The sequence below is a fragment of the Papio anubis genome, chromosome 4, assembly GCF_008728515.1.
Source record: "Papio anubis isolate 15944 chromosome 4, Panubis1.0, whole genome shotgun sequence".
NCBI lineage: Eukaryota > Metazoa > Chordata > Mammalia > Primates > Cercopithecidae > Papio > Papio anubis.
The window spans coordinates 101,615,532-101,638,145 of NC_044979.1; the positions used below are offsets into that span (position 1 = coordinate 101,615,532).

General features: G+C 41.5%; 1 protein-coding gene across 1 annotated transcript in view; it reads left to right on the forward strand.

Annotated features, from left to right (window-relative positions):
- ITPRID1 (ITPR interacting domain containing 1) overlaps positions 1-20,919 on the forward strand; it is a 93,152-nt gene extending 72,233 nt beyond the window's left edge. The window contains exons 9-13 of the mRNA XM_021935921.2: positions 9,064-9,146; positions 9,576-10,880; positions 18,506-18,633; positions 19,386-19,497; positions 19,965-20,919. Coding sequence (XP_021791613.2) covers positions 9,064-9,146; positions 9,576-10,880; positions 18,506-18,633; positions 19,386-19,497; positions 19,965-20,276 — 1,940 coding nt within the window. The 3' untranslated portion in view covers positions 20,277-20,919. The remainder of the gene's footprint in view (positions 1-9,063; positions 9,147-9,575; positions 10,881-18,505; positions 18,634-19,385; positions 19,498-19,964) is intronic.
- The last annotated feature ends 1,695 nt before the right edge of the window (positions 20,920-22,614 follow it).

Genomic DNA, 22,614 nt, shown 5'->3' on the forward strand with positions numbered 1-22,614 from the left:
ATGTGTATTAGGATTATTATTTTACAAAACACAGACATATAAATGTGCACAAACAAAATGTCCTAAATCAAAATACATAGAAAATACATAGAAATATTTTAGTCATTTTCTTACATGGTTAAGTTATAATGATCTTTATTTTTTATTTATGATTTTTTATTTTTCCAAATTTTCTTTACCACCTTGTATTACTTCTATAATACTGAAAAGCAAGAGTATTGAGCCAAAGATAAGTTAATTTTAGAGAAGCAGATTTTTTTTTAAATGATGAAGGAAGGTTATTTTGACTGAAGAACAAAGGGACTGCTAGACCTGGAGCAATGGAAGGAAGGAAAGAAGGGAGGAAGAGAGGAAGGGAAGAATCCCTAGGCTGTAAGACCTTGAAACCAAAACTTCAGGAGAGTGCTAATAGAAGTTATTAAAATATTATGTAGAAATCTTCATAGGATAGAGACCCTTCTGCCCAAGACTTTTGGTATAGAAAAAGAATTAACTTGTCTCAGGATTATTTTCCATAATTACTAATATTTTCAGTCTTTCTTCAGCTTTAGGATGAGAGTCAAGATAAATATAAGCTCCATGATGGCAGGTACCTTTGTTGACACTGGCTGACCAGTATCTAGCACAGTGTAGGACCTTGCGGGTCCCAGTGACCACTTGCTAGGAATGAAGGTTTCCAGTAGAAGGTTCCACCATGCTCTTTCTCTGTGGCTTATTCTCTTCAGAATATTAACAGTGACTTGTCCTACAGCAAGAATGTTTTTTAATGTCATAGACAACACAAATCCACAAATCAATTTCAGAATGAAGGTTAAAATTATCCTTGACAGAGGCTGGGCATGGTAGCTCACACCTGTAATCCCAGCACTTTGGGTGGCTGAGGCAGGTGGATCATGAGGTCAGGAGATCGAGACCCTCCTGGCTAACATGGTGAAACCCCATCTCTACTAAAAATACAAAGAGTTAGCCAGGTGTGGTGGCTGGCGCCTGTAGTCCCAGCTACTTGTGAGGCTGAAACAGGAGAATCACTTGAACCCGGGAGGCAGAGGTTGCAATGAGCCGAGATCACGCCACTGCACTCCAGCCTGGGCAACAGAGCGAGACTCCTTCTCAAAATAAATAAATAAATAAATAAAAATAAAAATTATCCATGACAGGATGGAACCATGTTCCCAAACAAGCTAGATCAAATTTCACAAGGATATAAACTAAATCATTCACTTAGGTTTCAAAATATTTATTTATTGATTTCAAAATAGAGACTGTTATCAGTGTAACCCAACACTGGGAACACAACTTCTGACTAACTAACACAGCCTTAGGCTGTGTGTATGGAAGTGAAATCTAGAAGTAGGAAAAGAGCGCAGTCCCCCTCCTTTCCGTGTTGGCCAGACCATGATCCCTACTACTGAAGCCCAGCTGGGTGACAGTTTTACAGCAAGCATTAAGTAAGAGCCTATTCAAAAGTACAAGACACAAACAGCCTGAAAAGCCTGCCCTGTGAGGGCTGATTTAAAGGGTCTGGGGAGATTTTTATTTCTATGTATTTATTTGTTTGAGATGGAGTCTCCCTCTGTCACCAGTCCGGAGTGCTGTGGCGCGATCTTGGCTCACTGCAACCTCCGACTCCCTGGTTCAAGCGATTCTCGTGCCTCAGCCTCCCTAGTAACTGGGATTACAGGCGGGCGCCACCATGCCCAGCTAATTTTTATATTTTTAGTAGAGACGGGGTTTCACCATGTTGACCAGGATGGTCTCTATCTTCTGACCTCGTGATCCGCCTGCCTCAACCTCCCAAAGTGCTAGGATTACAGGCGTGAGCCACTGCGACCGGCAGGGTCTGGGGAGATGTACGCTGAGGAGAAAGGCCTGGAGAGTCCAAGTGAGCTGTCTTTGGGAAAGGAGTTTGACACGTTCTGCACTACTCCAAGGAACAGAGCTATGACCGACAAATGTAAAATGCTAAGGTAGGGGTGGCCAATACAAAGACAAATTTCCTAAAAAGTATGATGCGCTCTGACCAGATAGGAGTCATTGCTTGTCACCAAAAGTAAGCACTAGCTAAACAACCATCTATAAGGAATGTTCTGGAAGGGAGGTGGCACCATCCTGTCTTCCAACCTGGGGAACATAGAGAGGTTTTGTTTGTTCTACGAAACATTGAAAATTAATTTTGTAAAATGCCTTCAAAGGAACAACTGCTCTCTGGTCCAAACAATTCACACTACCGCCCATTGTCCTGAAGCCTAGCTGTTCCACATACTTATGCCACCTCCCAGCTCCTAAAAGCATTGGTTTTGGCCTAATATCTAATGTCCATTCCAACTCTAGGCTAACTTGCTTGGTGACTCAGCTTCACCACAGAGCTGTCACAGAATTTTGTGCCATTGGAGGACAGAAGAGATAGGAACTTGACGATGAGATAGGTAAAGTAGAATTGATTGAGGAAGACAGTTAACTTCAAACAGTCTGAGGTTGAAACATTTCTCTTGCTGTACACAACTTTATCACGCTTCACACCCTGTCACCTCTTTGCTTTTTCTCCCTCTTCCTATGTATCTTTCAATTTCCTGGCTTCTATGAACTCAGACTATTTTAAACATGAACTTTCCACCTAGAATTCAGAAGCTTTTGTTACCAGCCCAGCCCAGAAAAGCAGGTTGACTTTTCTTACTAATTTTAGCCATTCCAAAGGTCCTTTGGCAGGGACCAGGGTCTTCCACTGTGTGGTTGGTGTAATGCTGCCATCTGGTGATTATTTCATCAAAGTGCCTGAGGCATCTGTCTCCTAGGCAGAAATGTTTCCCCCTCACAAGTCAGTAGAGTAGTCCTGTCCCAAGCAGGGTCCCCCTAATTGGGAGGGTAAAAATTTATCTCCACGAAGACAGTTGTGTGCTGAAAAAGGTAATTTCTAATTAATATTAATATTAACCATGATTATTAGTAATGATATGAAGATTGAGTTATAATAGATATTAATGATGTCCTGCAGCAAAAATTTACATATAACATTATATAGCCTATATATTATTAGAAATACATTATTGGATATTATCCTTATTGCAACCCCACAAGTAACATAGTATTACCATATTCATTATTTTCCCTATGAGGAGACAGACTCAGAGAGAGTACGTGACAAGTTCCAGATCACACAGCCTCTAAGTAAGAGAGTCAGAATCGGACCCCAGTAGAGCAGGCTTCGACTTTTCTAGATGACTCAGCATGGAGCCTAACTAGATTTCAATAGCATTCGGTGTACAGAAGTGGACCCCCTTGAGCTATGGGATAGGCAGGATGGGGGAACCAGCAGTCTAAGGAGACATGAAAAAAATTGTGCAGGGCTTGGTGGTGGTGAAGGATTCCATTTACACAACTGTTTTGGAAAAGGATTCAGCCAGCAGTAGAACGCTTAGGTGATAAGATCTAGCTGGAGGGAAAGGACTGGTAGGTGCCAGGTGGGAGGTCAAGGCCCCACTGGAGCGGAGTAAGCATATTGAGTGCCTAGGGAAAATATCACTAGAGGTAATGAGACATCTCAAGTTCCCCCAGTCTTGGCTTAGCTAGCTGAAGGAACTGGGTGGGGTTGGCCAGGCGTGCTGGTACCACTTCTATTACTCTTGCCAGATGCCATATTGCCTCCCCCAGAGGCAATGTATTACATATTAGGTGTGATATATTGTATTACATATTAGGTGTGAGGGTGTGGGAGTGATAAACGATGTACATTTGTATTTGTCTGTTTATTTAATAATCCATCATGGCCATTCTGAGCTAGGTGATTTCTCATCCTTTGCCTCATTTAATTTCTATGACCCTACGGGAATATTTAGAATTTGGAAATCCTATATCTAGATGCACATAGTCTAGTTGTTGGAAAGGTACTCTATATGGAGAAAGGATTTTTAGCCTCTTGAAGAAACTAAACCATCAGTAACCTGGCCCACATTTTGCTTGGTGAATCTCTCAAAATGATTGAGATGCATGCATTTCACTTCTAAAACAAACACAAGATAAATAAGCCTATTCACCTGGGAGAACTATGCCCAATTCCACCATTTGATCCATCATCTAAGTGAGGTTCTCAATGTCTGATTTTTTACTGCTTAAGTGAGTTTCAGAGATTGGTTTGTTTTTTGTGCTTTACACAAGTACAGTTAATGAAAGGCAACAGTTATATCACAAGTATACCTCTTTTGGAGGAAATTACTCTTTCTACCTTTTAGGGACCCTTTGTTTGTGGTTGTTTATTTTCATTTGGACCAGTGTATTAGGCCATTCTCATGCTGCTATGAAGAAATACCTGAGACTGGGTAATTTATATATATATAAAAAAGAGGTTTAAATGAGAACACATGGACACAGGGAGGGGAACACCACACATTGGGGCTTGTCAGGGGAGGGCGGGGGTCAGGGGAGAGCAACAGGAAAAATACCTAATGCATTGTAGGTTTAATACCTAGGTGATTGGTCAATATGTGCAGCAAACCACCATGGCACACGTTTACATATGTAACAAACCTGCACATCCTGCACATGTACCCTGGAACTTAAAATAATTTTTTAAAAAAGAAAAGAGGTTTAATTAACTCACAGTTCTGCATGGCTGGGGAGGCCTCAGGAAACTTACAATCATGGCAGAAGGCACCTCTTCACAGGGCAGCAGGGGAGAGAATGAGAGCCAGTAGGAGAAATGCCAGATGCTTATAAAACCATCAGATCTCATGAGAACTCACTCACTGTCACAAGAACAGCATGGGTGGGGGAACCGCCCCCATAATTCAATTACCTCCCACCAGGTCCTTCCCATGACATGTGAGGATTATGTCAACTACAATTCAAGATGAGATTTGGGTGGGGACATAGCTATACCATATCAACCAGATTGGTATAAACCAGCCAGCACATGGACAAATGGGCTCTAACATATCACTCTGTCCTAGTGTTCTAATGTAAAATTTCATCCATGCATTGTAAAAGGGGGAATAGCAACCATTGCATATGAAGCTTATATTCAAGAATAGTAACTGCTTAGAAATTTTTTGAAAATTTGAAATAACAATAATGATGCATGGAGAGTGCTTCACAGTTTGTTTTGCAAATCTTGCATCAAAACATATAGAAACAGCTAGAGGTTCCAAAGTCTGTCTTGTCCATCTTTCACCAAGGTTCAACCTCTTCTGCTGAATATCTTTGGTTCCCCTAATGCCTCTATAGTCTAGGAGTGGGAATGAGGAGTGGAAGTTAGTCCTATCTCATGCTGTCCTATCCCATAGTTTGTCTACTGCAGAGACCTCGGGAGTACTAACAGGCTGTGGGCCCAGAAGCACAGAAAGGGAGCGTTTAACAGGAAGTTTGTGTGGAAAATTCTTCAGGATGGGCTGCCCACTCAACAGGTTATTAAGCAGAGGGGCTCCCATCAAAGTGTGCAGGGCCGTTTGCATAGTACTGAAAAAACATTTAAAGTTCTGCATTGAGCTTTTGAAAGGTTACTACAAGAATCATGAATTTTGTACCCACAGTTGATATAAGGAGAAAACGGGTGGTATTTTTGCTAATCCTAAAGGAAATTGAAAAGTTTTAATATGGATTGAACTAATTATAACAACGGCGGTGAAGTCTTAAATATTACACTAGTAAATTTCTTATAATAAATATATAGTGAGTATATGCTATTTCCTCTGACAACAGTGAACAGCTGTTCTATTACTCAGGTTAAAGGCTCTGTAAAAGTCACACATCAGAGTTAAAGGAAAATCTCTCAGGCAGCACCTTTTCTACACATTATTCAGTTTTATAGTAACAGGTGTTTATGTTTGTAGACTCTTCTAGGTCTTTGTTATAAATCCCACACAACATTGTTAATTTTTTTGTTTAAATAGTCAATTATCTTTTTTAAAGATGTAGATAATAAATAAATAAAATATTCAATGCTTACCCACATGATTTTTTTCTTTCAATACCCTAAAGATGTTACTCAACTGTCTTCTTACTTGGATTATTTCCAAGGAGAAATCTGCCATCCTTATCTTTTTTAACTCTATATTTAATGTTCCTTTTCTCTGGTTGATTTTAAGGATTTTTATAAAAAGTAATTGGCATTGGGTAATTTTTCTTTCTTTTGTTTTTGTTTTTTGTTTGTTTGTGTTTTTGAGACAGAGACTTGCTCTGTCACCCAGGCTGGAGTGGAGTGACACAATCTCAGCTTACTGCAACCTCCACCTCCTGGGTTCAAGCGATTCTCTTGCCTCAGCCTCCCAAGTAGCTGGGATTACAGGCATGCACCACCATGCCGGCTAATTTTTGTATTTTTAGTAGAGACGGGGTTTCACCATGTTGGCCAGGCTGACCTTGAACTCCTGACCTCAGGTCATCTGCCTGCCTTGGCCTCCCGAAGTGCTGAGATTACAAGAGTGAGCCACTGCGCCTGGCTAGTAACTTGATTTTTATGTGCTTTAGTGTAGTTTTCTTCATGTTTCTGGTGCTTGGAGTTAGTTGGACTTTGTGAAACAAACTTTTCTTTGAAATATTACTAATCTTTTCTTCTGCAATCTCTAATCTGCTACATATATCCATTATAAATTTTACTGGAGACTTTGTTGTTTTCATCTCTAGAAGTTCAATTTGGGTTTTTTTTTTTAAATATCTTGCATATCTCCACTTAACATAGGTCATCTTTCTCTAGCTTCTTGAACATATGGGATATAGTTTTAATAAATGTTTTAATGCTCTTTCTCAATTGATAATTCTAAGATCTGCATTAGTAATAGGGTGGTTTCAATTGATTGATTTTTTCTCCTCATAATGGATCATATGTTCCAGCTTCTTTGCACACTTGATATTTTTTAATGTATGCCAGACATTTGGATTTTACCATATAGGTAAAATATGTTAGACCATATAGGTGGTAGATAGTACTATATTCCCATAAATATTCTTTTGCTTATATCTTGGACACAATTAAGTTACTTGGAAACAGTTTAATTCTTTCAGGTCTTGCTTTTAAGGCTCTTTGGGTGGGACCAGAGCAGTGGTCATTCTAAGGCTAATTATTTCTTACTCCTGAAGCAAAACACTTCTGAGTATTCTACCCCTCAATGTCCTGTGAAATAGAAGGTTTTGCATCTGGCTGGTGGGCGCATTCCCTATTCCAGGCTCTGGATGAGTACTGGGCAGTGTTTCCCCTGATCCTTTCTGGTGGTTCTCTTCCCAGCTTTTGGTGGTTTTTCACATGCATGAGCTCATCAGTACTCAGCTGAATACTCAAGGGAGACTCTCTTAGAGTTCTCTCTGTGTGCAGCTCCTTCTTCTCCTCTATGTGCCATTTGAACTCTAGCTGGCTCAGTCTTTTTGGACTCCTAGCTCTGTTTCCTCAGCTTCATGTGTCTGCCAGGCTCTGCCTGGGTTCCCCCTTCTCATGCCAAGACCTGTAAACTCTCTCAAAGCACTAAGCTGGGTAACTATAGGGTTTACATCACATCACTTATTCCTGTCTCTCAAGGACTGCTATCTATAACTGTCTGAGGTCCACTGTCTTGATAACATATCTTGTCTAGTTTTTCAGTTGGTTCGGGTAGGAGGAAAAATCTAGTCCCTATTACTACAGCTTTCCAGAAGCAGAAGTCTCATTTAGATCTATGACTTGCAAATATTTTCTATTTTTTTACCCTTAACTATGTAACAAGAGGCAATGGTGAGGCCAAAGATAAGCATTCTCAAAATTTTGCTCAAAGTTTCTCAATCTCTCTAGGATTGAGCTATTTTAAAATGCATGCCCTCTGATTTTTAGCTTTTAGTTAGGTTTGAGGCTGAATTAAAGAATATGGACTTTATAATGTTTAATTATACAAAATTGAGCTGTTACTTTCTCTTGACTTTGGCCTCAGGCTGAGCTAGCTGGGGTTTGGGCTGGGTCGGCCACCTGTGGGACTGTCTCCACTTGCTGTCTTTGCTCAGACACATGGACCGTTAAGGATCTTGGGGATTGTTGCCCAAAGGGAGAAGAATGATGCTGCTCTTGTGAGTGGAACTGTCCTTCAAGGTGAGGTCCAGCAGAGATCTAAGCAGAGGCTAGGATCATTTCCCTCCCTTGAACTCTTCTTCAGCAGTTGTTCAAGCAAAGGCAAATCCCCTATTTATCACTTAGGTACCAAATACTCAAGCATTATATCTAAGGACAATGAACTGTTTCCTTTTAATTCACTTCCCAAACACATAACCAATCTTCTCTCGGGACAGACAAGGCTCCTCCCTCTGCTCCTTGTATTCTGAGGAGGCCACCTTGCAACCCCCCTCCTCCTGAGAGACTGCCTATTAGAGCCTATACTGTGTTATAACTGAAAGCATTTCTCATTAAAGAAAAGAAAAAAAAATTCCATAATTTAATCTTTAGCATGGAGACACTCTGGTAGCCAACTATTTCCCCCACAATATATAACTTAATATTTACATAAGAATCTACAGATAGATTTAACATTTCATGGATGCTCCTGTTTACAAAGTCATAACCTGCCCACATGTGACTTTGCCCTTTCTCTGCATGTCCCAGCCTCTCCTGGTGACACGAGCAGTGATCTAAAACACAAGCACAAACTTGTAGTCATAGAAATAGTACAGCTGCAGCTAGCAAAGGGTCCTTATCCAAATTTTAGTAAAAAGAACAAGAATATATATATATACACACACACAAATATATAAAATGTGGTCTTTTATTATTTTATTAGTGTGGCATTTAAGGCATATGTGTTTCCTTCTGGATTTTCTTTCCCTTAGTAAAGATTCATCTCACAACCATATTGTTCTTTGGTTTTGAGAGACATTAGTTTCTCTTCCTTCGTTTCATGTTTTATTCTTTGTATCAGGAAACCAGTGATGCAATTTTATGTGAGCTCTCTGACAATTGAGAAAAAAAACATCCTTGGAATTCCTTCATTTATTTTTTCTTCCACACAGTGGGCATTTCTGCAGGATCCATGGTGTGTCAGGCACCTAGAGGGGTTGATCCCAGTCCTGCTGGCCGCATGTTTTCCCTTTAATAACCTAAAGACCTTTTTCCTTCTGCAGGTGCCAGGGTGGATAGAGCAAATAGCTGCCAGTCTGACAGCAGTGGGTTCCTGGAGGAGCCGCTGGAACCGCTGCCCCTCCAGGTAGGAGGGTTTGGAACAGGGCCATGTTGCTCATCCCTCACATCCCACTTCAGCCCTATCAACCAGGCTGCCACCCAAACCTCACTCACAGCTAACTCAGAAAGAGGGGTGTTTTAAATCAAGCCACAGCTGGAAAGCTTGAGAAGGCACAAACCACCTGCACCCAAGGGGCAGGGGAAGATGGAGTCATATTAGACAAGGTTCCAGAAAGTGTGGCCTTCCTTTCCTTTTGATTTTTGTAAGCAAGGAAGCTGAGCCCCCTAGAGAGGAGGACCTTGGTAAAGTGGTAAACAGATGCAAAACCTAATGTTGCAACCCTTATCTCCTGACTCCTAAGTCAATGGCAATGACAAGAAGAAAATCTCACCTTAAACCTGTTGCCTCCTCCACTTCCTGACCTGTTTCCCTTTGTCCTGGTTTCCTCTACAGATGCCTTCCTTGCCAAGCAGCCAGAGTCCTGCTGAGAATGGTGGTAGAAAACCAAAAGATCAGAGTCACAGCGTAGGATCATCCCAGGACTGTCAACTACAGTCAGATGGGCCAGATTCCAAGAGTAGGGTGAGCGCATCTTTTTCAAGCCAAGACACGAGTGCCTTGGAAGAAAAGGCCTCAGCATCTGTGGTGGAGGAAGAGTTTCTGCTTGAGGCCACGGAGGAGCCACCAGAGCTGTATATCCCAGACATGGCCTGTGCCAAGACCACCATGAGGGGAGAACACCCAAGGAAAGACAGCCATCTGCAGCAGCTTCTGCCAATGTCCCACAATGAATATGAGGTTACCGGATCCACAGCCACTTCCAAATATGATCATCCTCTGGGGTTTATGATAACCCACATCACAGAAATGCAGGATAGTTTTCTGAGGCCTGAGGGGGCTGGCGAAGTGCAAAGCCACCACTATGAGTCTCAAAGATCACCTGGAAATGATCATACTCAAGACAAGTTCCTCCATGTTGACTCTGAGGCCCCAAGAGAAGAGGAAAGCAGTGGACTCTGTCCTGACACCAACCACAGCTTACTGGCACCAGAAAGCTCATCACAGTGTGTCCCCAAGCACAGTGAAATCATACCTTATGCAACTGACCTTGCTCAAACATCTGAAAAGCCCATTCTCCACCTCCATAAACTGCCTGGAGATCCTGCCCAGGTGAAGTCAAGGTCTTGTACTTTGGGTCAGATACTACCTAGGCCAGAAGCTGAGATGGAAAACCTTCCTCTAAATACTGGCAACTCCAGGTCTGTAATGACCCAGATGTCCTCCAACCTGGTGTCGGCTGCTCAGGGTGCTGTGTCCTTGGGGACTGGTCCCAGAGGAACATCTTTAGAATGCACTATATGTGATCCTGTTACCACAACAGAACCAAGACTAGGGACAGAAGCAAGACAGTACAATGATGCTTCCATTCAGACTTTTGTATGTGAGCCCAGGCCGTGGCATTTCTGTTCAGTTCCAAGCAACAAGGCCTTGACACATGGGCCCCAGCCCCTCACCAAATCCGTCTCTCTAGACTCAGGCTTCCCTAGTATCTGCCCATTGGGCACCTGCCATGCTATACCCGCCCACTGCTGCATCTGCTGTCATCACCACTCCCACTGCCACTGGGAGAGGCAAAGCCCTGGCCTTGAACCCTCAGTCTGTAGGCACTCCCTCTGCTCACTCACTGGTCACCGGGAAGCCCAGTTCATGACGACTTTGAAAGCCCTTCAGGACACTACAGTGAGGGAGCTATGTTCCGTAAGTGTTCACACTTGCAAAGATGGAGAGGCAAATGCACCCATGATAAACACCTCAGGGATAATGTTCATATTTCCTTGCTGAATGCAAGATCTCAGGGCAAACGTTTCTATTTTAAATCATGAATAACATTTGTAGAGCGCTTTATTGTTTATGATACAGTATCACACATTTCTTCTTGATACTTCCAATCAATCACCTTTAGAAATAAGCAAAGCAAATTTTATTATTAGTCTTCATTTTACAGGCGGGAAAACTGAGGAGTAAAACCATACATTCATATGTCTAAGGTTATAAGCATTAATACATCTGTAACTCATCTCCAGTTCTAGCTGAGAAGTTCTGTGTCTTAAATTTGTTTACCTGTATAATCTTGCACAAGCCATTTAATATTTTTGTAAAATATTTTGTAAAAATATTTTTGTAAAACTGACACAGGATTGTTTTAGGATTAAATAAGATGAACCCTGTAAACCACTCAGCTCAGCATGTGGCACATGGAAAGCTCTAGGTAATGTTAATTGTGTGGGTATGTTACTCTTATAATCAATTTTTGTGACTGTTTTGCATTGTTCAGGTCTTGAACTTAGAGCTTCTCATGTCAAATAGAGAGGCTTTTGGTCACCTTTGCTCAATCTATTGAAAGGTGGACCCTACGGTTACTGAGGACTAAATGGCTCCAGCCTTCTCTAGCCCTTGATTCATCAGTAAGTGTTTAATGAGCCCTTCCAGTTTCTCCTTTTTAGCAAGTTTTCAAGGCAAGAGATGATCTAGGCTTTCAAGGCCAGCCATTGATTAAAAAATTAAGACTATTGCACATAAAACCACTTGTATAGTGAGTTGAAAAGGTGAGGGGGCTCGCACAGAGAACGTAGGTAGAGCAGGGTGAAGTGGAACCATGATTTACCGAGCACCTACTGTTTGGTGCCTGCAGTTACCTTTCCATTCTCTTAATTCCACAAATATTCAGTGAGTGCCTATGCTGACCATTTTCCAATGTCATTTAATCTTCATTTTAATCCATTCCATAAATATTTGTTGGGCTCCTAATATATGCCAGGTCCTTCTTCTTTTACAGACAAGAAAACTAGAACTGAGAGAGTTTAAATAATTGTCTCAATGCCTCCTAATGACTAAGTGGGAAGTCCAAATTCAAATTCAATTTGAGTAACAGTAAATTGCTTGACGCTACAGTCCAAGCAAAGAAGTGACTTTAAAATATCTAAATCTATATAAGTGTAAAATTAACATTACAAAGTGATTATTTGAAAGATAAAACAAATTACTACTTGGTCTTTCAACGTATGAAAATTGCCTTACATAAATGTGATATAAAGAAAATGATTACAGGAAAGTTTAAATAATTTATCAGATCATTTTTTAATTGCAAGACTCCCAGGCATTTGGAATATTTTTATATGAACCTAATATTAGTCAGAGTTGAACAGGTAAGAGAAAGCTTCATTTAGGCATAGTGCTCAGTACTAGGTATATTCTCCAAAAGTTCAGTGGAAGAAAAGAACAAAACCTAATGTATGCTGGGTCCTTCTTGAGTATCAAAAGACCTTGGTTCAAGTCCTGGATAACAGTAGGGTCGTCATCACCATAACTATCACCACCACCACCCACCACCACCATCATCATTATTATCGTCATTATTTACATCATTTGTTGAGGGGATTTTAAATGCCCTAAGTAAGTGGTTTTCAACTGGGGATAATTTCCCACCCCTGAACTCCCAGATGACATTTCACGATGTTTTGAAACATTTTTAGTTGCCACAATGGGAGGCGGATGGTTGCTACTGGCAACGAGCGGGTAGAGGCCAGGAATGCTGAAAAACATCCTAAAATACACAGAACAGCCACCACAACAATGAATTCTTTGGCCCAAAATGTCAATAGTGTCAAGGCTGCAAAACTCAGCTCTAAGAGAATAAACATTTACTCGATCACATAGTTTGTAAGGGAAAAATGTTAGGGATGAAAGAGAGCTGGAGAAGGTGACATTTTGAGAGGCCGTATGGGGAAAAATATTAAATCCTAGAATTAGGTACTCCAGTTTCCACAAAGAAAGACTAGTTGTTGGTCTAACATAGGAATGCATATCCTGAAGAAAGATTATTTTTCTAATTTACATTTAAGACAAGCATTACAAAGATTTTAAGTCATATTTAGTTTTATATTTTGTTAAAAATAACAAAATTGTGTTCAAAACTCCAGAAGAAATGGTTCTTCTAGACATATCCAATTTCATTCTTTTAGTGTAAATGCTATAGATGTTTATTCCACAATAAGATACTATCTACATTTTGTTTACATCACCACTCTTAAAAACAATATAAATAATTTATTGATTGTGTTCAGAAGACAAATAACAAACATATATTCATAGACTAAGAAGTGAGACATCTATTGCATCAAATTGTCTTTGGGATGTACTATCACTTAATTTATTCCTTAGAATTATAATTAGGTATCTATGGCAACAGCTGTATCTTGAACAATAAAAGCTATATCTTGAAAAAAGAAAAATGGCTAACACAGCCTCCCATGACACAAACTGAAAACACGACCTACCTAATGAGGTTCTTTCATATAGCTGGGGTGCCTGGGACAAATCAGTGCAAATAAAAGAGGTACCAGGGTTGAGAGTGGCTTAAAAGTGGTTCTGACTATAGGTGCCAGAGGGTGTGTAATCTATCAGGCAAACCACAGCATCCAGAGACCATGACTGGTCAGTAGCACAGCCCAGTAAGACCATTAGTGTAAAAGGTTTGAGAGTCTGTGAGGTATTGGGGGTGTCCTGATGAATTTGCAGAAGCACGGTTCTGGGGATTGAAAGTGTGAGTGGGCATCTAGCACCTGGGAGCAGATTCGCAGGTAGAAGGATTGCAGCTTCTCAGAGGAAGGTAGGCTGGAAAGAGTAAGAGGTGGCCCTGGGGAAACAGGCACAGGAAGCTACAGCCAGATTCATCATGGTAAGGACATTATTTAGAATAGGAGCAGAAGATTAAACTTGGGCCAGCTCCAGGGTGACCAAGTGTGGACCCAGCTCTTCTTATTCCTCCTGCCTAGTGTCAAAAGAGGGCTTTGGGTGTGAGTAGCCCCAGCTGTGTGGAGAGATTTGGCAGCTGGAAATAGATGTTCCTCCTGATTTGACACTTTGGCATATCAACACTTCTGCAGAAAACAGGGAGGTTTTTGTGACCCTTTATGCTCAGTAACTATCCTCAGACGTGGGTAGATTTTAAACAAGTAGGAGTTTGAATGGGTGTGAGGGCCACCATCCAAAGGCTTCTAATGCCTTGTCTCCTATTGCGTTCACCTTCTTTCCTCTTAGAATTTGCAATTATACAAAAAAAGGTACTTTTATATCCAGTTGATTTGGCATCATACACCTGCTGAAATGGATGCTATATAAGGTTTTACCAAATGACAATGAATTTCCCTTTATTTACATCCAAAGAAACAGAAAAATACACTCAAAGGAAACAATTCAAACATACATGCGTATACGTGTGCATATTTATACTTCTATGCAGGCATCCATATGTGCACAGACAGATGTGCTGGAAAGCAAGTAGAAATAGGGGATTGCATTCCTCCTTAAGAGGAGACCGCTTAAAGACATTTAAAGCACAAAGAGAACAAGATATTGCATGCAGCAGCATCTACTATGAGTGAGCCTGGGTTTGTAAGGCCTGAAAAATGTTCCGAAGAAAATTGGCTTTAAATTAGATGCCAAGTGCTAGACATGGCTAGAAAATTTATTTATGAAAATATTAACAGGAAATAGCTCTTGAACCAAGTGAAGGTTATAAGCAGAGATGGACCTCTCTTAGAAGACAATGGGAGGCCAGGCATGTTGGCTCACACCTGTAATCCCAACACTTTGGGGGACTGAGGTGGGTGGATCACCTGAGGTTAGGACTTCAAGAACAGCCTAGCCAACATGGCAAACCCCATCTCCATTAAAAATACAAAAAAAAAAAAAAAAAATAGCTGGGTGTGGTGGTGTGTGCCTATAATCCCAGCTACTCAGAAGGCTGAGGCAAGAGAATTACTTGAACCCATGAGGCAGAGGCTGCAGTGAGGCAAGATCATGCCACTGCACTCCAGCCTGGGCAACAGAGTGAGTCTCCTTCTCAAAAAAAAAAAAAAAAAAAAAAGGATGAAGAAGAAGACAATGGGAGTTCTGAGCAGATGTTGAAAGTAAGAGCAATTTTACGTAAAGGACTTGAAGACTCAAAAACATCCTTATCTTACCCCCCTAATATAGCAATAGCAATATATAACACTGTAGAGAAACATTTGACTAATTGATAAATACCATTTTTCTGGCCTCTTTGGGTTTTCTAGGGTAATGATTTGTTGATGTTGATATAATTAAATTTTCACATATAAGTGAGTTCTTTACAATAATTTGTTAATTTAAAAAAATGGTTTTTTGGTATAACTAAATTGTTATATATAGGTAAATTCTTCAGGATAATTTGTTAATTTTAAAAAGTGTTAATTCAAAAAAAATTCCAGAAAATAAAATGAGATCTATCAGAAATAAGATTTCTGAATTTTAGAAGTACTTCCATATGTTTATGATTTAGTTTTAGAGAAAAATAAAGGTATACAAATAAGGAAAAGTAATATGAGCATATTGGAAGTGAAAATTCATTGTCTTTTGGTGATGGTGCTCTTACCATTGAAGTTAAAGTTTGTTTCAATGGGTTTGGGTCAGTACAGCAGAACTTGCATTTGGCATTTAGGTTATAATCAAGCCTTTATATTGTAAGAAAAAGAAAAAAGAAGAAGAAGAGGGAGGAGGAGGAAGAGGAGGAGGAGGAGGAGGAGGGGGAGGAAACATTCAAAACATTCTGTTTTTGAGGAGTTTTATTTATTTATTTTTCTTACCTACAGTTTTCTTTATTATGAAATCATTTCTATACTTATTCTAGGGCTAAAATGTTTTTTTCGATATTTCCAAATGACCAGAAGATGGCACTGTTTCAGAATCTTCCGCATCCCTCCCTTCTCAGAGAACAAACACTCCATCAGTTATTCCCAAACCCAAGCACCCCAATCTTATGCCTTTCAATCACAAAAGGCTGCCCCAAAATAACTAGATGAGCATAAAATTCAGTGTTTATGATGTTCAGCCTATTTGAGCACCACACTTCCATGACCCTGGCGTCACTGTCCCTAGAACTTTGAAGTGAATTTGAGCCAGTTGGGAAGTCTTGGTTACCTGATAGGAAGCTACTAGAACCACTCAAACAGCCTGCCACTAAGGGACAAGCAACTTATCCTTGTGTTCAACTATACTGTGGTCCCTGCTGTGACTCAGATCTTAGAAGAAAAGAAATGAACCAAGAGACTTGGGTTTGAAATCTAAGTGCTACTTTTTGACCACAGACAAGTTAACTAGCCATTCTATGTCAGAACATGTATCTATAACAGATGCCCTTCGTGGTCTCCAAGATCTTTTCTGGTCTTAAGAGCCATAATCTAGCATTCCTGCCAACATCAGTATCGCTTCAGAGATCCCCTAACTGGTTCAAATTCACTCACACTGATGCAAGAGTAATTGGGGAGCTTTACTATGCAAAATATGTTATTCAGTATAAAAATTAGAGGATAGAATCAAAACCAAACTCCCAAAACAAACTATGGAGAGTTTTCAATATAAAAACATTACTCTTAGGAAAGTATTTTCATTATGACAATTCTGGTAAAAATAGCCATCAGGCTGCCAGGATGTTGGCCATGTGGTTTAGAGAGGAAAGGTAAGAAATCTGGGACTTCCTAGAAACAGGGCTAGAGGAGTCCACCTAGCTGTAAGGTTGGTCTCCATGGAACGAGGAAGAAGAGAAGGTTAAAAAGAGCCAGGCTGCAAAATCAGTTTCCTTTAAAGAACGTCACAGAAGCCCCACAGCATGTTCTCTGTTCCCATCTCATTGGCCATTGTCTCTGCAAGGAATGCTGGGAAATATATATTTTTTTAGCTAGACACATGGCTGCCTCTAAAGTATTCTTGTTAACAAGAATAAAGGAAAAGATTGTGAATAGTCAACTAGCAGCCTCTGCTGAGCTGATTTTGGGAAGGGGTCCAAGCCTGTGGGTCGGACAGAGATGGCTTTAGGGCCCAACAAGCATTAATATTACCCAAATTCAGTTTGGTTAGTGGCCCTGGAGTTCTGGGTCATGGATTTCAAAGCATGACCCAACCCAGGATGCAAAACAAAGGGGATAGCTGGTAAGAACTCAGCAAGTCATCAGAGTGCCAGCAAATGGACTGGGCTTGGAGGTGCCAAAGGTAAATAGCTTTAGTTAAAGCCATGAAAACAGATTGTGTTCAGTAACTACTGACAGTAGGGGAAAGAGCTGAGCTCCACTTCAATTTGTGCAGAGGTGATTTGGGTATTCTAAAGAGAGAATAAGGGAGGGTGGAGAGCAGGGACTCAGTAGAGCCAGAAAAGTGAAAAATCACAAAGAATTGGTCCATGTCAATGCCATTAGACCAGCTGTGTTTGTGAGCCAGCAGTAACTGAAGTCAGGATTCTGCCCTCCAAGAGACTGGGGACAGAGGCCCAAACCTTCCAGATGATTACATTTCAAAGGAATGGCTCTCAGGTCCTTGAGAGAGACGCTTGTGAGTTGTAAGAAATACATATTTACAATTATAATCAACTTTTAATAAATCCTCTCAGAAAGGGCCTATGTCAGATGTTGGCAAAAGCAAACAGTAAATTTTCCTGGCAGCCTTCAGATTTCTCAGGCAGGCTTTTTCATGGGGAATGGGGAGGCTGAGGTCATCCCAGGGACACAGCCCTGGTCTGCTGGAGCCAGACTGGAGGGTGGTCAAGTCTGTTAGTGGAGAGTTCCGAAGTTCTCAGGGGCTGCAGGAATATATTTAAATTAGAAAACCAAGGCAAAGGCACAGCCTGAGAGAGAAAGTCAGATTTAAAGGATGACTATGTCGGCAGCAATGGGAAGGATTAAAAGGGTAGACGGAGTTCAATTCTAGACTCCAACTCCTGGAGATGACAGGATGCCCAACCTTTGCCTGCCTTCCTCAGGGTGGGCTTGTTCAGTGGATGAAGCTGATCCTGCAGATTCCAACATCCAGGACTGTGACTAAGCAGGACTAAGACTAATAAAAATTATTCTAAGCAGATTTTCTTTAATCAAATACATACCAGCTGAACAGATGTGTTCAATGTTATTGATACTCAGAGTGAGGCAGTAGCCAGCACCAAAGTTAAACAAGATTAAACAGACTCAACTTCTCACAAACCCTTATGCTGGCCCTTCCCCTCCTCTCTTCTACCTACATCCTTGCATCCCTACATCACCTAGGCCTCCAGAATGCCTTCCAGCCTCTGGGACACAACGATTGTCACCCAAAGGCCACCCAACAACAGCTGCCCTTCTGTCCCAGATGAGTACTGTCACTAGTTGTTTTGTGAACCCAAATATTGGGCTTTTCCTATTCCCATCCCCTTAAATTAGCAGTAGGACCTGTTTGCGAAAAAAGTGAGCTCAAATGGGAAGACAGGCTCCACCATGGTGAGCTCTTGCAGAAGATCGGAAAAGACTTTCTTCTCAGTTCTTTCTCATTGTTCTCAGTGCACAGTCCATGAGATGGAAGCCGTGAAGACGATATGCCAGAGTTTCCGGGAGTATTTAGAGGAAATTGAACAGCACCTTATGGGACAGCAGGCCCTCTTTTCCAGGGACATGTCAGAGGAGGAAAGGTAATTACCTAAGGGAGCCATAAAAGTAAGTACCAGCCCACACACCTGGAGCAAGGAAGGTAATCAGGGCAGGACAGATGAGCACCCTGGAGCAGAGCTAATGAGAAACCGGCCAGCTTTTCCTTTGCTTTCATGGTCTTGTTCTTGCTTTCTCTGTGGGAGTCTGTGAGAGCCATTTGCTAGATAGCAATACTTATTCCTTAAGTCAAGGGCTATTGAGAAGGTCAAAAGGCAGGCAGTCAGGGACATTGCCAGCAGGATGTCTTTAATCAATGGGATGGGGCTCGTGCAAATGCAAATGTGAGGAGTTAGAAGAGTTTCAAAAATCTGCATTATTTTCACATAGATTGAAAACACGTCCCAAAAGTAGATTCGTCATTCATTGCCTGGGGCTGGGGATGGAAATCGGGTTTAACTGTAAAGGGAGGGGCATACAGGTTCTTCTTGGGGAAATAGAAGTGTTTTAAAACTGGATAGTGGTGATGATTACACAATTTGGTAAATTTATTAAAAATTATTAAATTGTGCTCTTAAAACAAGGGAACTATGTTATACTGCAATAGAGTTTATTTTTATTTATTTATTTATTTTTTAAAGAAGACAACCTTAGTAATGTCTGCAACTGACACAAATAAAGATGACATTCTCTTTTAAGAAACTGCAAAGGAAGAACCTATATTATGAGGAGACAATGGAAGAGTGCACCTGGGAAGGATTGTTAAATTTGGTTGTTTTCTATTATTTACTTGCAGGGAGGAGGCCGAGCAACTGCAAACGTTACGTGAGGCCCTGAGGCAGCAGGTGGCAGAGTTGGAATTTCAGTTAGGAGACCGGGCTCAGCAAATCAGAGAAGGGATTTTACTGGTATGGGTGATGGGGTGTGGAGTTTGACTGTATCCAGCCTACCACAGGAGAGGTGCATTAAATGAGAAACCCAATTGTGCAATCATTTCAGAATCTAGGTTTACATGCCAACGCCTTCATTTTAAGTATACAGAGAAGTACTTTGGTTTGCTCAAGGGTCCACAGCCAGCTGATGGTGATTCTGCATCAGAATTCAGTTCACCTGTCATGCCAATCTTCCCCCTGCCCTGTGCATCATACAGAAGTCTTATTAGCCCATTTTCCAAATAAGAATAAGAATCACAGGCACAGTGAAGCTCATCTTTGGAGCCAATATAAGCTAAGTCACTATCAGAATCTGCTGCTGGCTCGAAGAGCCCATTCTAGAGAACTGACCACCTCATAATGCCTAGCTCGCAAGTTTAAGTAAGCTGTTTGGTGCCAATGGGATGTGCTGTTTATTCTTTTCCCTCTTGTTTTCCTTTTAGCAGCTGGAGGTTCTCACAGCAGAGCCACCTGAACACTACTCAAATCTGCATCAATATAACTGGATAGAAGAAAGCAATGGCCAGACTTCATCTTCTAAAATCCACCCAGGCATGGTCCCAAGGACTGTCTTTCCTCCCAGTGATGGCCAGCAGGCTCCCTGTTCAGGTGGGACCCAGTTGGCTGCCTTCACTCCACCCACCTTGGAGAACAGCACCAGGATGTCTCCTTCATCATCAGCTTGTGCAAAGTTAGGTCCAACCCCTTTGTCAAATTGTCCTGTGGGAGAAAACGATACAGATGTCTTCCTCTAGATCAGAGCAGGTTTGATAACCTTCACACAAAATGTAAAGGTCCAGAATCGATGTAGCAAGGAAATTTCAATTTTCCCCAAGGAGAAGGGTCTGCCAACCCATTGTCAGCTATAGCTTTCATATTCTACCCTATGATTAAACCCAAGAGGAGTTTAGAATGCTTTAATATTCATTCAATATAGAATAACTGATCACCTAGTCTGTCCCTGGCACAGAGTATGCAGCAGTGACTAAATAGTATACAGTCTCTGCCCTGCTGGAACTTACAGTGTGGTGGGGGAGACAGAATTGCAAACAAAAAGTATCTGAGACAGATCTCAGTCAATACAGAAGTTTATTTTGCCAAGGTTAAGAATATACATCCAGAAGACAGGTCTGTGCCTTTCTCCAAAGATGATTTTGAGGACTTCAGCATTTAGCGGGGAAAGAGCTGCTAATGGGGAAAGAGGAAGACATTTTTAAAAGGTGTGGGTACGTAAGAGGCAAACAGTCGCCTTCTTTTGGGTCTGATCAGCTTTTCTCTATGCGAGAGGGGGAAGAGGAACAGTCACTTACGCATTCATCTAGCTCAGTGGATCTGCGATTTTACAGAAGGTAAAATAAACATAGGGCAGAGGAAGCAATCGGATATGCATTTGTTTCGGGGGAGCAGAGGGATGGCTTTGAGTCCTGTTCTTTGTCCTGCACCTGTGAAGAGAAGCTATCAATGTACTTTGTCAGGATAAAATTCAACAGAACTGTTTTAGACTAAAGATTTTAGGGCCCACAAGGAGTTTCCCAGTGGGCAAATTGTGAGGGAGGTATGTAGCTTTTAAAAAAATCTTTGTAGCTATCTCATTTAGAAATAAAATGGGAGGCAGGTTGCCTGATGCAGCTCCCAGCTTGACTTTTCCCTTTTACTTCATAATTTGGGGTCCTGAGGTTTATTTTCCTTTCACAGAATATAACATGTACATACATTTATTATTAAAAACTCTGAAGGAAATAACAAGGTTTTATGAAAGAGAACACAGAAGGGAGCCTGATTTAGATTAATGTTCAGACAGTCCTGGTTGAGGAAGTAACAACAGAAGAAGGAAGGAGGATCCAGGCCTCAGAGGTACCAGACTGTCCAAAACCCTCCAGTCAGGCAGCCGGTGGGAGTACCGATGAAGCACCTACTGTGTGCAGACCACTTTTCTAGTGCTGGAGATAGTCATAAATAAGACAGATGGACTTTCTACTCAGAAAGAGTTGGATGAAGAGTAAGACCGAAAACAACAAACAAACAAACAAAATCCAACAAGCAAATAATTACAATCCTGAAAAGAGCCTCAGAAGACAGTGTGATAATATTGCAAAGGGAGATGTGGCGTGAAACTGTACTGCATTTGTCAGGGTGCTTGTGGAAGGGGAGGCTTTTTGGGTAAGATCTGAATGGTGAGGAAATGGAAGCCAAGTGCAATTTTGCAAAAGAACATTCAAAGCAGAAGCAATGGAAAGTTAACGGGCCACCAGATGTAGAGACAGCCAGTGCTGCTGAGTGTGGTGGGGCATGGGGATGGAGGGAGGGAAAGACTGAGAGGGGGCCGGGCAGACTCTAGGCCATGGCCAAGTCTTTGCACCTGAATCCTTTTTCCAAGGGTAATGGAAAGCCACTGTAGGTTTTCAGCAGGGTCATCATATAATCTGATTTATGTTTTAAAGTCATGCTGGCTGCTTTATGGAGAAAGCATCCCTGGGGGCCTAAAGCGAGGCAGAGTGCCCAGCTAGGAGGCTGTTGCTGTCATCCCCGAGGTGAGAAGCAAATGTCCTCAAGTTGCTTCTATCCAGCCTTGGAAGTTTGTGAGGCTCCCACCCCAGTGGAAATGCAGGGAATGGCACACAAAGGCCAGAGGCACTGGGTCTCTAAGGAATGGGGAATAGATGCAGAATGGAATAGTCAGGAAAAGTTGCCGGGAAAAGTAATGCCATGAGGGAAGTTTATAATTTGTATGAAAAGATGGTCAAAGGAGAGGTCACTTCCTAGCAAGTAACCTCAGAAACTAATTCTATTGAAACCACCCACTACTCAAAACCATCTCACGTCCTGTTTGCACTCTTCCTCTTCCTTGCTTTTTGGAAAGTCTTTGACTCAGTGGGGCCTTCCTATCCTTGGGACACCACACTATTTTACCCATGGACTTACATCCTCAGAGTGTGGACATCCCTGTTCTGTCCTGAATTCTCTTTTCTTTCTCCATTCCTCTGTCCTCAGCGTACACACAGACTCTCCAAGCATCTATGAGCCTGATTCCCAGCTCTCTCCAGTATGCCAGCCCAGCATTCCCTACTGTCCACATGACATTTTGACGTGGAA